At 39.9% G+C, this 15791-nt stretch overlaps 1 protein-coding gene across 1 annotated transcript in view; it reads left to right on the top strand.

Annotated features, from left to right (window-relative positions):
* The window catches only part of Ints13 (integrator complex subunit 13), a 35574-nt gene that overhangs the window by 1881 nt on the left and 17902 nt on the right, over nucleotides 1-15791 (top strand). The window contains exons 3-6 of the mRNA XM_004634664.2: nucleotides 2803-2877; nucleotides 8932-9134; nucleotides 9528-9608; nucleotides 14660-14750. Coding sequence (XP_004634721.1) covers nucleotides 2803-2877; nucleotides 8932-9134; nucleotides 9528-9608; nucleotides 14660-14750 — 450 coding nt within the window. The remainder of the gene's footprint in view (nucleotides 1-2802; nucleotides 2878-8931; nucleotides 9135-9527; nucleotides 9609-14659; nucleotides 14751-15791) is intronic.

The following is a 15791-nucleotide window of genomic DNA, read 5'->3' as shown; positions in this document are numbered from 1 at the left end:
GCCAGAGGAACTTAGCAAGACCCTGTCTCAGGATAAAAAATAAATAAAAAGGGTCAGGGAGATAGCTCAGTACAAAAGCTCTGGCTTCAATCCCCAGTATTGGAAAAAAGTTAGGCTTAGAAATCTTTATTTACTTTAAAATGTACATAGGCCATGCATTGTGGGAGGCTGAGACAGGAGGATCTGCAAGTTCGAGACTATCCTGGGCTACAAAGTGAGCTCAAGGCTAGCCTGAACTGCATAGTAAGGCCTTGTCCCATAAACAAACAAACCAAAAAAAGAGTACATAGAACTTCTGTTTGATTCTCTTTGTTCTGGTGTTTATCTTTTGTTTTCAGACAGGATCTCTATGTATTCCAGGATGGTATAGTAAGGGTAGCCTTGAACTCACAGCAATCTTTTTACCTTAGCCTCCCAAGTGGCCAAGCCGAGATTAAAAGTGTTCGTTCACTACCTTGCCCATTTTAGAATTGCCCTTTGGCATTAATATGTTACAGGTATTTCGTTGGGGGCAGTAATTGTTTACCACTCAGATGTTCAAGGCACGTTCCCAAGTGCTTTATGTTATTACCTTTTTTAATTCTGAAAACAATCCTATGAGGTAGGTTTCGGGCCAACACTCAAAGGTATGAACAGACACACTAACACTGAGAATTGTTGGTAGTCAAAGCAGAAGAAACATTGCTAAAAGCAATTTGTTGACTTGTGGCATTGTGTTAGATATTACTGCTGTGTTGTTGATGTAGAAACTGGGGAGAAGAAGAGGAAGAAACCTAACTTGAGTTACATAGTAAGGGCTGGACGTAATTCAGTAGTGGAGGGTATATTTAGCGTACATACCTATCTTGAGCTCAGTCCCCAGTACCAAAAAAGAAAAAGCTAAGCAAGAGTTGTTTTTTGTCAATAAGAGAAATTGATGATTGGTAGAAACTCCAAGTGTTAAAGTGATCTTTAGATTTAAGTATCTCAGATAATTTGTTTCTGATTAGCTCCCAGTGGGTGATATGTTTCCTGTCTTTTTTGCCTAGCCTGGGACCTCACCAGATCTTAGGTGGGAAAAGAGCAGAGGTGAACATGTAGTCCAGTATTATGTACGCCATTACATTACAAATTAAATATAAGTATCTTTTGAAATTCCTAAATTTGGTGAAGAGGTGTAAGAGTGAGGGAGGAGTAACGTGATTTAAGGCACAGGTTTCATTGCAGATCCTGGCATCTGAGCTGGGCATGGTGGCACATGGCTGTAATCCCAGTACTTGGGTTGATTGCTGTGAGTTTGCCTGGACTGCATAGTGACCCCATCTGGGGTGGGGGTGGAGGGTTTGGATCATCTACATTGTCTAACAGTTTAATGAAAATGCAAATCCCAGGCAAGCAATGTGACTTTGTTTGTGTTTCTTACTCCCCACCCCCCATGCTTTTTTCTCCTGAGACTAATAGTTGAGGCTGTCATTTACCTCACTGTACTCCAGGCTGGCCTTCGACTCACAGTGATCTTGTGTCAGCCTGCCAGGTGCTGAGATTAACATTGGACACCATAATGCTTGAATGATTGTTTTTCTTCAGTTTTCCAAGCCTCATTATCTTCCCATGTAAACATACAGTTGTTTCCTTGTTGTAGGATCTAATTGAGATAATCTAAATAAAATGGCTGGTAAAGTATATCTTGTTAGATAAGCCAAGATAGATGAGGCCAGTTATCAAATTTTTTTCCTTGAAGAAAGAAAACTAGTATTACACGGGTATTAGGAAAAATGACCATGAATTAGATTATATTGTTTAGGGGAAAGAAATTTTTTCCTCTTCCCAAAAAGGAACATAGTAATCATCGTCATTTGATATGCTTTGTAATATGTTCGTTATCATTCTTACCATTTTACCTGGTGCTATTTGTTATTTATTTTTTATTTATTTACTTTTTATGGTGCAGGCGATCAAACCCAGTGCTTCACACATGCCAGGCAAGCGCTGTACCAATTATTTTCCAACCCTGATAGTTTTTTTTTTTTATTTGGACTTTACATTCATTGATCGATCAATCGATCAATCATATCTGGAGTCAAACTCAGGACCTTGTGCTTGCCAGGCTGGTGCTTATGCCTCTGAGCTGTCTCTCTGGCCTTGGACTTTATTTTAAAAATTGGAATACAGTGCTGGGGATATAGTTCAGCGGCGTAAGTGCCTGCCTGGCAAACGCAAGGTCCTGAGTTCAATCCCTGGTTAAAAAAAAAAAAAATACAGTCCATATCCATTGTTTGGCTTTCCGTGTGCTCTGACTTCTGATGCTCTTTGAGCTTAACTCCTACCTCTGCATGCTCTGAGTTTTACCCTCTTGAGGGAATACACTTGATGCCCTGTGCTTCTCCTCTTGTTGTGCCTAGAGTTCCCTGTCCCTGGCCTTTTCAGCGCTGATTTCCTTTGGTCACTTCGGAGACCTTCAATGAATCTTCTGTGGAGAAAACCATTTCTGGCTGCGCAATCTAAAACCCATTTATTTTTTGTGGCGCTTATCACTCTCTGAGATGACCGTTTTCATTCATTTGTCCTCTACACTGCCGTTTCACCTCGCTCCCCACCGCGACTCCTGCACTGTGGGACAGAGCCGGGTTAGTCCTCGCTGCACTCTCCGGTCCCCAGTGCCATTGTGAGATAGCACCTGGCCTGTACTTTCGGTGCTCTGTAGCTGTGAAACGAATGCATCGAACGGCAGACCTGTGTTAGAAATTGCGTATTATTTTAAAACATGATTGTAATTCAGTAAGATTAGAGTTGAATACTAATTGTCCCTTTGACATTTGTTAGGTGAATTTCATTGTGAGCGATTCCGGAGCACATGTTTTAAATTCTTGGACTCAAGAAGACCAGAATTTACAGGAGGTATGGTTACTTGTTAAGCAGTAGCTATTTTTGAAAATTTTCTAAATGTCATAGTGCTTCTGAAAAATGATTAAAAATATTTTTATTCCATATGTGCATTATAATGTCCATATAGAGTGTTACCGACTGCTCTGCCGCTTAGTGATTACTTCTTTGTTCAGATTTTTACTTATTACTGGAATGGCTCGTGCCCTTTTGCTGCACCATTGGCTTAGCTTTCTGAGTGTCTGTTAGCGCTTTTCCTTGTGTATCTGTAGAAGGTCTCAGTATATTGCTCACCACTGTCTAGGTAATTTAGCAATGTGAACCACTTTTGGGAACACAGAGCTGGTCACTGGCTCGGCCTACTGACTGCTGCTGTTCTCGTTTTTTTCAGGTTCTCTTTTTGATATTTTGAGTATAGAAGTTCCACCTTGCAAATAACCTTTTTTCTTTGTGAGGGATCACTGTTATGGTGTTCCAGATTCCAGTGGTGCTGTTGAGACATCTAATAGTCTTCCTCGTAACTTCTTTTTAAAAAATCATTCATTCAGTGCTGTTAAGTTGAGCTGTGGGGGACTCAGGTCAATAATTTCTGACATTGCCAGTTAAACAGAAGACCCAATGCTATTATGGGCTACTGGACTCTTTTAGAATATTTTGCTGAGTTTACACACCTATAATATTCAATAATGGAACTTAGAAAAAATGGGGTATACCGATGAATGTCCATTTTGTATCTGTGTATTCAAAGTGGTTAGGATAGATATATAGTTGCATTCTCTTAATGAATAGAATGATTTGTTCTAATGGTGTTTGTAAATAGGATCACAAGTCCACTTCTTGTACAGCAATTAACCACTAAGAAGAATATATGCAGTGTATTATTTGTTGAAACTGTACTTCCGACTTGATTTGAAACTGTCTCATTGCTGTTTATCAATAAAACTTTGAAAAAAAAATCATTCATTCATTAATTTATTTTGTGATCCTCCTGTCTCAGCCTCCCTGGGCTGGGATTACAGGCATACACCACCACACCTGGTTTCAGTGGCTGGCATGGCCTGCATGGGGTGGGGCCAGTACAGCATGTGGTACCAGGGATCGAACCCTGATCCTTGTGCTTGCCAGGCAGGTGCTTAAGCCACTGAGCTGTCTCCCTGGCCCTTCCTCATAACTTCTGACAGTTTTCAGGATCTTTTCTTTCCTCCTTTATCTTAGTGTTTTCAGTGGTAAATTGTAGTGGATCTTTTCCTCACTTATTATACAGGAAAAGTTGGTTAAAATTTTTTATGTTGTGTCTGTGGTAATGATCTTAATCTCTGTATCTTTCTAGAAGATCTTCTAGTGGTATGTTGGACTTCCTAGATTAAATTTAATCTATCATTGAGCATCTTCTTGTTAGTTTTTAAGCTTTTTAACCCTTACATGGAAATTTTATTTGATTGTATTTTAATTGTCATATCCTCTTTTGTTTGTTCGTTTCATGGGTAGAATCTCTTTTACCTGAGGGTATTAATTGTGTTGTATTTGAAATTTTCTTTTGAAACTTCTGTTCTAAAGATTCTTTTCATGTTGAGGCTTAAAAAATGCCTGCTGACATTTGACTATGTAATCTTATTTAAAAGCAGGACACTAAGTGGCAGATTAAAAAATCTGTTTTGGGATAGACATTGCTGACTGGGTTTCACTGGCTTTAAATCACTTATTTTCATGAGGAGCCTCCAGGTACGCATGAGCAGGTTGGGGTGAGCAGATAATCCCTCTGGGACCTTCAGGGCTCCAGAAAAGACCTTCCGCTCTTCCACCTGTGTGTTGTACACTTGGCTGGTAACCTTCTGGGAAGCTTTCTTTTTTTTTTTTTTTTCAAAATTTTATTGATAAACAGATAGCAGTGAGACAGTTTCAAATCAAATCGGAAGCCTGGGAAGCTTTCAAGAGGCAGATTTTCAGATTATATTTACTCTTGGTGTTTTTGCCCTAATACTTTGCTGTCTACTATAGTAGCTACTAGCCACATGTGTTTACGTTTAAAAATTAAATGAAAAATTTACTTCCTTTGCAGCACTAGTCTAATGTTTCAGATGTTCAACAAGCCCCACATAGATAGTGCTTCTTGTATTGGGTAGGACAGAGAACATTGCATTACCACAGGAAGTTTTGTTGGCAGGTGTCTGAATTACTCTTCTCTCGTTGCTGGGACGAATACCTGACACCCAGAATGAAGGAGGGAAAGGTTTGTTTAGCTCACAGTTACTGGATGTTTCAGTCCATACTCAGCTGGCTCCAAGGCAGAACGGCACAAGGCAGAGAGCAACCTTTCATGGCAGTGGAAAAGAGCAAGAAGCTAGCTCAAGCAACTAGCTTCTCCTCCCTCCTGACATTGTAATGCAAATTACCTGCCCCAGGGCAAGTGCAGCATCCACACCCCCAATAATCAATCACAAACTCCAGAAGCTGCCCCAAGACTGCATGAGGCTTTGGGGGGACACCTAGACACAAGCCATAACAGCAAGGTTAGCCTGGTACCTTAGCCTTACTCTGCTGTGCTTTTGTAATGCCATGCTTGGTATCTTTGGTTTGAGTAATCTGATTCTGTATCTGATAGTCAGGAAGAAGTGGTCACTTGGATGGGTTAAAGGTGTAAGATCTGCAGTGAAATTATATCTTATTATTTATTTATGTATTTATTGTATTTTGGGGGAAGGTGCTCAGGGTCTCACTAGTAGATTGGATGGGCTTGTAGTGATTCTCCTGTTTACAACTTCCCAAGAGCTGGAATTACAGGTGCACAACACCATGCCCAGTCTCAATTTCTGTCTCAGTGCACCCCAGGGGTGGGTCAGCACGGCAGGCCCAGGGATTGAAGTCCGGGCCCCTGTACCTGCTTGCAGGCACTTTAATCTGCTGAGCCATTTGGCCAGCCCTTATGCCTTATTTTGATTTTGAGCTACTTGTAGTTTTCTGTATCTTGCTCCACCTGTTTTGTGTAGTATTTGGTGCTTCCAATTCTCAGACTTAGATGTGTGTGGTATACCTTTCTGCCTTTTTATTCCTCCTTAGGCACTTAGGCTTTAGCATGTTCAGTCAGTCCTGTTAAGTTCATTACCATTTCCTCATTGATTTTATAATTCTTGTTGACATCTCTCTCATTTCTTATTTTTTATTCTAACCCCTCCTGTTTTCTTCATCTGTAAATTTTTGCTTTTTAAAATGACTTGGTCTTAGTGAAGGGAGCAGAAATAAACTTAAGCCAAATTTATTAAAATTTTTTTGTTAATATCATTTAAGAATATTGACCTACTGAGTGCTTATGTTTGCTGTTGTTTATTGGAGAGAAAATTTCAGTCTACACTGACAAATATGAACAACGTAAGAAAGGGACTGATGAAAAATTTAAATACACTATTTCAATTATTTCATGTTAAAATTTGTCCGTTAATGGGTGTTCATCAGTGGAAACAATCCCATCAAATGTGAGTTTATTAGAATATATAGGGTCTTTTGTGACTGCTTTCTTTGAGCATTCACAATGTTTTCACTGTTCAGCTATGTTCTTTTTATGGCTGAAAAATATTATATTGCATGGATATATTACATTTTATTTCTTTTTGTAGGTTAATTTGGATTGTTTTCACCTTTTGCGTGTTATGAATAATGTAGCTATAAACATATATATATATATATATTTGTGTCAAAATTATGTCTCAGTTGGGTGTAGTGGTACACACCTGTAATCCCAGCACTCAGGAAGCTGAGGTAGGAGGGTTGTTGTGAAGTTGAGACCAGCCTGGACTACAAAGTGAGCTCAAGGCCAGTCTGAATAGTATAGTGAGGACCTGTCTCAAAAAGACCAATAAAAAAAGTATGTCTCATTTGTTTTGGGCATGTACTTAGTGGAATTGCTTGCCATTATAGAAACCTGTGTTTAATATTTGAGGAACTTCCAAATTATTTGCTGATGCGTTGTCTCACTTTACACGCCTGCCAACAGACAGTGAATATTTTCATTTCTCCATATGCTTACCAAAACTTACTATCCAATTTTTATGTTCTAGACAATCTATTGAGTATAACCTTGCTGTGGTTTTTTCATTTGTATGTCTCTAGTGGCTAACAGTGTTGAACGTCTCCTCAGTGTTCATTGACCACTTGTATATCTCCTAAAAAATATCTGCTCACATCGTTTACCCACTTTTTAGTCAGTTTGTCATTTTATTACTGAGATGCAAGAGTTCTTCATGTACTGTGGATGACCAGGCCCTGGTTAAATGGCTGATTTTTAGACTTTCTTTATTGTATGGATTGAGTTTTTACTTTCTTGATAGTGTCTTTTTAAGCACAAAAAGTTTTCATTTTGATCAAGTCCAAATTACTTTGTTTTCTTTTTGGGAATCTTGTCAAGTCCAAGATGATAAAGATTTAGCAAAATGTTTCTCCTTTGAGTTTTATAGCTTTGGCTCTTGAATTTAGTTTGAGCCACTTTTTTATTCAGAATTTGAGGCCAAGCGTTTAGCTCAATTCTTTTGCAGTTGGCTATTTAGTTGTCCCTTACCATGATTTTGTTAAAAATAAAACTATTCTTTGCCCTACTGAATGATCTTGGTATGCTTGTTGGAACTCAGTTGACCATAAATGACTTCTAAACTATTAATTCTGTTCCTCTTATCTCTATGTCTGTCCTTGTGCAGCACCCACGCCTTGGTTCCCATTGCTTTGTAGTAAATCAGATAATGTGGTTCCTTCTATTTTGCTCTTTTTTGATTGTTTTGGCCATTCTGGGTCCCATGCAGCCCCATGTAATTCCTTGCTAGCTGATCAGCAAAATCTGCTTTGTAGAAACCTAGAGGAAGTCAACTGAGATTCTGATGGGAACTATGTTGAGTGTGCAGTTTGAGTGATACTACTATCTTAACAATATTAATTCTTTTAACCTATTATCATGGGGAAATCTTCTGTTTATTTAGATCTTTAATTTCTTTCAACAGTGTTTTGTAGTTTTCAGAATGTTTTGTTTCCTTTGTTAAAGTTATTCCTAAGTATTTTATTCTTTTGGAGGCTAATGCGAATGTAATTATTGTTATTTTTGTATGGTTCATCTGTAACCTTACTGAAGCAGTTTTATTACTTATAATAGTTTTTAGTGGATTCTTCAGTATTTTCTTTAAATAATCTATCTGCAACATAGGGAGTTTTGGTTTTTCCTTAATAATCTGGGTTCTTATTTTTCTTTCCTTATTATTCTGGTTAGAACTTACAGTGAGTATTGAATAAAGTAGTAAGAGTAGACATAGAGATGATTGACTTTTGTTTTTTATTCCTTTGATGTATTGTAGCTAATTTTGGGATATGAAATTAACTCTGCATCTCTGAGCCAATCCTATTTGGTCATGGCATATAATCCCATTTGATGTAACGGGGTGTTGCTTGGTTTGTTTTGCCAGCATTTTCTTCAGGTTGTTTGTATCTTCTTAGGGGGAACACATGTAGTCTTTCACCATTTGGCATGATACGGTCTGTATACTTGCTATAGCTGCCCTTTATCAGTCTGCTCAAGGAAATCCCTTTCTAATTCTAGTTTGTTGAGTTTCTTTGCTTTTTTTCTTTTGTTTTTGTCATGAAGGGCTTTAGGGTTTTTGTTTCATGTTTTAGAGACAGGGTCTAGCTAAGTTCCCCGGGCTGGACTCCAACTCTGAGTGCTCCTTCCTCAGTCTTCCAGAGTGCTGGGATTACAAATATGCACCACTGTCCTCAACTACTCTTAGATTTTGTTAAATGCTTTTTTTTTTTTTTTTTTTTTAATTAATGGAGATGATTGTGGGATTTTTATTTTTTATTGCTTTGATGTGATGTCAATTGGTTTGGGGATATGAAATCAATTCTGCATTCCTGGGGCAGATCCCATTTGACCACAGCATATAATTCCTTTGAGTATTGCTAGGTTCGGTTTGCCAGCATTTTCTTCAGTTGATTCTGCCTGTATTTGTAAAATATCCTGCTTGACAGTTTTCTGGTTATGTTTTCACCTGAGGTGTGAATGCTTTTGTCAACATAACTGTCTTTCCTTCTGCTTAGCTCATGGCAGCGTTAGCTGCTGTCGGACCTCCTAACCCGCGGGCAGATCCAGAGTGCTGTAGCATCCTGCATGGTCTTGTTGCAGCGGTGGAAACCCTGTGCAAAATCACTGAATACCAGCATGAAGCCCGAACTCTACTCATGGAGAATGCAGAACGTGTTGGAAATAGGGGGAGAATCATTTGCATTACTAATGCTAAAAGGTGGGCTGCTAATATGTAATTATTTTTCACTGAAGAAATTTAAAATTCCTGATGTGATTTTTATTTTACAAAGAGGGACAGCATTAAACATTTCAGCATATTACAAGTGGCCTTTCTGAAATTTTTTTTTCTCTTTAATACTGAGACTGTTTAATCAATCAGTTCTAAAGAATCATCTCAGTGGAAACTATTCAAGATTGCCATCATGTAAATCAGCTTGACTATTTTTTCTATCCAGTGTTTCAGCTATTTATTTAGTGTTATAAATGAACACACTAGAGGCACTCCTTATTAAACTAATTTTCAGTTTTCAAAGATAGTGCAATTGAATAGTGTCTTATTTTTTCTTGCTATTTATCCTTTTAAGTTTGCTATGTGTCTTTTACACCGTAGTGATAGTCATGTACGTATGCTTGAAGACTGTGTCCAGGAAACAATTCATGAACATAACAAGCTTGCTGCAAATTCAGATCAGTGAGTATAATCCATCTGTGAAGTGAACATCTTCAACTTCATATTATAAGTGTTTACTAGAATTATTTCAATTCTAATGTGATTATATACTTCCTTAAACTTTGTACTGACTCAACAAATATACCTCAGAATGTAAGTCTGAGCCCGAGGTGCAATAGCGCACACCTCTAATCCCAGCGCTCAGGCTGAGGCAGGAGGATTGCTGTGAGTTCAGGGCCAGCCTGGGCGACATAGTGACTCCAAGGCCAGTCTGAAGTACATAGCAAGACCATGTCTCAAAAACACAAAAAAGGGGCCAGGGAGTCGGCTCAGTAGAATAAGCACTTACCTGGCAAGTGCAAGGGCCTGAGTTCAATCCCCCGTTCTGCCAAAAAAAAAAACAAAAACCCAAAAGTAAGCTTGATTAGAAGCCTTTTTTTCCCATTTGCCCTTGTACTTTTTTTTTTTTTTTTTTTTTTTTTTTTTTTTTTTTTTTTGGTGGCCAGCTCTGCCCACCCTAGGGTGCAGCTGGCACAGCACATGATGCCAAGGATTGAACTGCAGTCCCTTCACGCTTGCCTAAGGAGGCATTTTAGATCGCTGAGCTATCTCACTGGCCCTTCCCTTGTACTTTAGATTTTATTTTTTGTCCCCAGAGAGAAAGTGATTAGAACCATGTGTGGTGGTACAGACCTGTAATTCTAGCATGCTGGGAGTCCAAGACAGGACTACAAGTTAAAGACAAGCCTAGATAATTTAGTGACTTAGTGTGATCTTTTCTAAAAATAATAAATGAGCTCAATGTGAAGGCCCTGGGTTCAATTCCTGGTAGTGATAAATAAATAAATAAATAAAATTATCAGAATGATAAAATAACGGTCTGTATGTTTTAATGATTTAGTTACATAATCTATATCATAAATTTATAAAATGTGCCAATTGTGGGTAGCATTATTCAGCGTATACCAAATCAAAACATAATTGTGAATTGAACAAACTAACAACTACTGAAAAGGATAGGCCAGGCAGAGTGGCCCTTGCTGGTAATCCCACTCTTCTAGAGGCAGGAATGCTGCGAGGATGAGGACCGCTGCAAGTTTGAGGCCAACCTGGACTAGTGTCAGCTCTGGGGCAACCTGAACAACAAGACCCTGTCTAAAAAACCAATGTAGTAAAAGCTATTGAAAAGGAAAACTTTTTTTCCTTTGCATTCATACTAGTATTTGTGCATGATCAAATATGTGCGTTTTCCCCTAGGCCAAACAGTTCTCCTGCTCATAGAGCCCAGCAGGTTTTCTGCAGGTCAGTTATGACACCTACCTAGTTGGTGCAGACCTACAGATGAGGAGGTCAGTCCCACAAGATTACCCCTCATTCCCAGCTTTGTCACACTGGTCTCAAGTAATATCAGTCTCAGGTAGAACCCCCAGGTTATTCACATATCTGTCCCACTTAGCTAAAAATCACAAGTTCTCCTGACCCCCTCATTTTGACAGTTTTCCAGTTATAAGTTTGACAGGGACATTTCCAAAATGCCTCACAGAATAAGCGAGCTCTTAAGTTTCTTGATTCATTATATAAAGGATAAGAAAAAAGATAGTGTCTTAGTTTCTCATTGCTGAGACAAAATAGCCAGTATCCAAATTAAAGGGGACAGCTGACGAGTTAGCCCAGGGGTCTAAGCACCTACTTTGGCAAGCATAGGGACAGGAGTTCGATCCCTGGCCCTGCATGCCTTGTGGGCCCCACCTCCAGGCCTGTTGAGCTGGCGACCAAGTCCGGGCATGGTGGTGCACACCTGTAATACCAGCACTGGGGAGGCTGAAAACAGGAGGATAATTATGAGTCTGAGCTATGTAGTGAGACCCTGTATCAAAATACATAAATGAAAAAAAAAAAAAAATTAAAAGGGGAAAGTTTTGTTTGTTTAGCTAACAGTTTGTAGAGGTTTCAGTCCATCATTGGCTGGCTCCAAGGCAGAGTGACTTGGCAGAGGGGTACCGCAGAGAACCAGTTAATGGTAAGCAGAAGACAGTAAAAGCAAGCAAGCAAGCAAGAAGCAAGACAAGGGCTGACCAAATAGCTCAGCGGATTAAAGTGCCTGCAAATAGGTGCAGGGGCTAGGGGTTCCATCCCCTGGCCTGCCATACTGGCCCTGCCCCTAGGGTATGCTGAGACAGTGAGTGAGACTGGGTGTGGTGGTGCATGCCTGTAATTCCAGCACTTGGGAGGCTATAAACAGGCAGATCACTACGAGTTCGATCTAGTAGTGAGACCCTGAACACCCTGTAGGCCATTCCCTAAAACACACACACACACACACAAGGCAAGACATGCCTCTTTCTGCCCCTTCTATTGTACCCAGGCTATTGGTATTAGGGCAGTGCCAAACCAATCAGTGGACTGATTTGGTCATCACCCACCATCATCCTAGCATCCTTGTTCCTAGCACTGCACTGTGAATCAATCACACACTCTAGATCCAGGCACTTCTGGAAAAGCCCACCTAGGAGCACATAAGGGATTGGGGGTCATCTAGACACAGCCATAACAGACAGATGAATAGTCAGGTGAAGAAGTTCATAAGAGGAGGTCCAGAAGAGTCCCAGCGACAAGAGCTTCTGTGCCTGTGGAGTTGGGGGATGTGGCCCTCTCTGGACCTGGACATGTTCACCCGGCTGGAAGGTCTCTGAGGGTGGCTTCATGAAGGCATGACTGCATCCTCTGGCCCCTTCCCTTCCTGGAGGATGGTATGGTGGGGTAAATGCTATCAGGTATCCCTTGATCGTTCTAGAGAGAACGCCCCTGTGCAGAAGCTCTGGAAAATCACAGCAGTTATCCAATTAGCACAAAAAATACTGTGACATAGGAGATTACAAAGAATTTAGGAGTTGTCTATCCAGAATCCAGGTCAAAGAGCAAATATTAAGTATTAGTTCAAGAGACAGTGTTGGCACTCCTATTTCCTAGGAATGTAAAAGTTACAGGAGCACTGTCCAGAAACCTGAGGACAGAGGTCAGGTGTGTGTTGTTATATCACAGCTAGGATGGATATGCTTGGAGAGTTAATATGGGTACTATGATTTAGATTGACTGGTTATTAGATTTCATAGTTTAGATGGTAGTATTAGTGTTGGGTTTTTTTCCCCCTTTTTTTTGTGGAATCGAGGATTGAACTCAGGCCCTTGCACTTGCCAGGGAAGTGCTTATTCTACTGAGCCATCTCCCTGGCCCAAATGGCAGAAGGATTTTTTTTTGGGGGGGGGAGGGGCTCTGAATGCCTTCAGGGCAGGTTTGGCTGGTTTGAGTTCTGGGGATTGAACCACAGCAACCTGAGCCTGCCTGCTTTGTTGAAGTAGCCACTTAAAGAACTGAGCTAAGGGCCAGGCCCCCGTATTAGTGTTGAGTAGGATCGTATTAGTGTTGAGTAGGATCGTTCTTTCTTAGGCTGGTGTGAAGTCCTCTCTGTATTTATTTAGTGAAAAAAGTTTCCATAACAGATTAGTAAGAGAATAACGATAGCTAATACATTGCGTATTGTTTTCTTTAAAGTAGTTATCCGGAGTACAAGATGGGAATTAAAATTTCTCCAATCAGTATTGCAACAGCAAGTAGAAATATTGAAACGGACACCTTGGATTTGAAGGCAGATTGATTTACATCAGCAGGCACTGATTGGGATCATGCCCTCCAGTGTCACGCCCCCCCAATGTCATGCCCCCATCTCCAGCGGCCTAGGGCTTGGTGGGATAAGCAGGCATGAGGTACAGAGGCAGAATGGCTTGTCCATTGGGGATGGGTGTATACAGTGTGTGTCATAGTGACCAGTTATGTACATCAGCCGCTTCTAAGAGACAAGCACGCGGATCTGAAGCAGCAACTGAGAAACTGAAGTGTGCTGGTGTGAGGGGAGGGGAGACATTTTCTGTTAGAATATTAGCACAGACTTTCCTTTCTAATGAGCTAAAAGACACCAGTAGTATATAGCTGACTAGCATATTCCCTTCTGTCCTTTCCTCTTTCACCCATTCTAGGTCCTTGTCCCTTTTGAACAGTTCCTTCCCATTTTACAGTATCTGTTGTACATTTTAGACCTTGTTTCCTCTTTTAGTATCTCACACCAGGGAAAAATACAATGTTTACACTTGTGAGTCTGATTTATTTTACTTAGGTGTATGGTTTCAAGTTGCATCTGTTTACCTATACAAGTCTCAGTTTTATCCTTTATGGCTGAGTGGTACTCCACTGTATAAAAATACCACATCTTTTGTATGGATTGATTTTACTAAGAGAAGCATTCTTAAGTATTTAGAAGTGTTCTTGGTTTGGGGAGATAGCTCAGTAGAATAAGCACCTGCCTGGCAAGCACTAGGTCCTGAGTTCAATCCCTGGTACTGCAAAAAAAAAAAAAAAAAGAAAAAAAGTGTTCTTTGTCTATCAGGTATATATAAAGAAAGCTAACAGTAAATATATGTAATGTAAAATGTAGGATGTATCGTCTTCACTGAATATTATATTGTCATCTTTTTAGTAAGTCTGGAAATTTTTCTTTGTGTGTGTTGCTGGGAATTGAATCCAGAGGGTTTGCACTGAGCTACATCGTCAGCCCTTTTGTATTTTTTTATCTTGAGGCAGAATCTCACTAAGTTGCCCAGACTGGGCTCAAAGGTGTGGTCCTGATGCCTCAGGGATCCCATTGTGCTGGTGTCACAGGTGTTGCCCACCATGTCTAATTTAAGGTCTGGAAATTTCAAAATGTTGGGGAAAATTTTTTAGCTTTACTAATTGTGTAGTCTTGGATTTTATTATAGGTAATGGTTATTGTTTCTTAATTTGTCCTTAAAAATTATTAACAGAAGAAGATTTAATATATATTAATATATTGAATTTATATTTTTGTGTATTCATTAAATGTTAAATCTAAACACAACAATTATACACTAACTAGTTAGCTTTTGTTAGCAGTAACAGCTGATTGTAGCAATATTTTTTTAGTTATAGTAAGTTCTTAGTAGTTTACCTGTTTGAATTGTTTATATCAGATATAGTGACTGAGAAGTTTCTCTTTAAAGTCTCATGCAGATCCAAAAATGTGAGTTGGTCTTGATCCATACCTACCCAGTTGGTGAAGACAGCCTTGTATCTGATCGTCCTAAAAAAGAGGTAAGTGTAGAAGTCTCAAAGGAAAGATACTTTCTATAATTAAAATATAGTTAATGAATGCTGAGAAAGGTTAGTGTTACAGTGATCATATTGCCAAATTTTCTGTAAAGAAAATATTTATTTATTTATTTATTTAGAGGCCAGGTCTCACTATGCAGTTTAGGCTAGTCTTGAACTCACTTTTTAACCCCAGACTTAGCTTGAATTTACAGTGATCCTCTTGCCTCAGCCTCCCAAATGCTGGGATTACAGGCGTGCACCACCACACTCAGCTTGAAAGTATTTAAAATTTTTAGAGCAAATATGTGAGAAACATTTTGGTTGATAAACATGAAGGTGTACAGTTTTTAAGATATTTTCTGTTTTGTTGGCTGTTAGTATTAGAAGGTTCCTTTCTCTGGTGCAAAAAAGAGAAACAGAAGAGAAGTAAAGATACCCTTTATTGCCCTGTGCAGGAGGGCTGCCAAAGAATGCAAGAAACCTCCAGGAGGTGGGGTGGGGGAGACACAGAATTTATGGGGCCGGGCTGGGGGTGGAGCCTGTGTGGGTGGTTAGGCACAGTAACAGGTGCTGCCAGATTGGGGAAGGGTCTGGGGAAGGGTTGGCACACAGAAAACAAAAGAGGACATTTGAGGCCAAGTGGGGAAGAAGATAGAAGTTATTCTAGGAGCAGCAAGTCGTACTTAGGACCGCCACGCCTTGGTGACCGCCATGCTGACTTGCTGTCCTGATGACCCGGTGGAACATGGTAGGGGCCCAGGCCCATCAGCATTTACTTTAAGAATTACATGTTATAAAGCCATATACAGGAGACCAGGGAGATGGCTCAGTGGAGTTAGCACTTGCTTGGCAAGCACAAGGGTCTGAGTTCAATCTCTGGTTCCTCAAAAAAAAAAAAAAAAAAAAAAAAACCCAAAAACGCTGTTTTGGGGCCAGGAAGATGGCTTAGTAGGATAAGTGCTTGCCTGGCAAGCATAAGGGCCTGAGTTCAATCCTGGGTTCTGCCAAAAAACAAACAAGATTTAAGGACCTTGGGGCTTA

Source organism: Octodon degus, unplaced genomic scaffold (genome assembly GCF_000260255.1).
Source record: "Octodon degus isolate 3935 unplaced genomic scaffold, OctDeg1.0 scaffold00064, whole genome shotgun sequence".
NCBI classification, from domain to species: domain Eukaryota; kingdom Metazoa; phylum Chordata; class Mammalia; order Rodentia; family Octodontidae; genus Octodon; species Octodon degus.
Note: the sequence above shows the minus strand (reverse complement) of the source record. Positions and strands in the feature narration are given on the sequence as shown.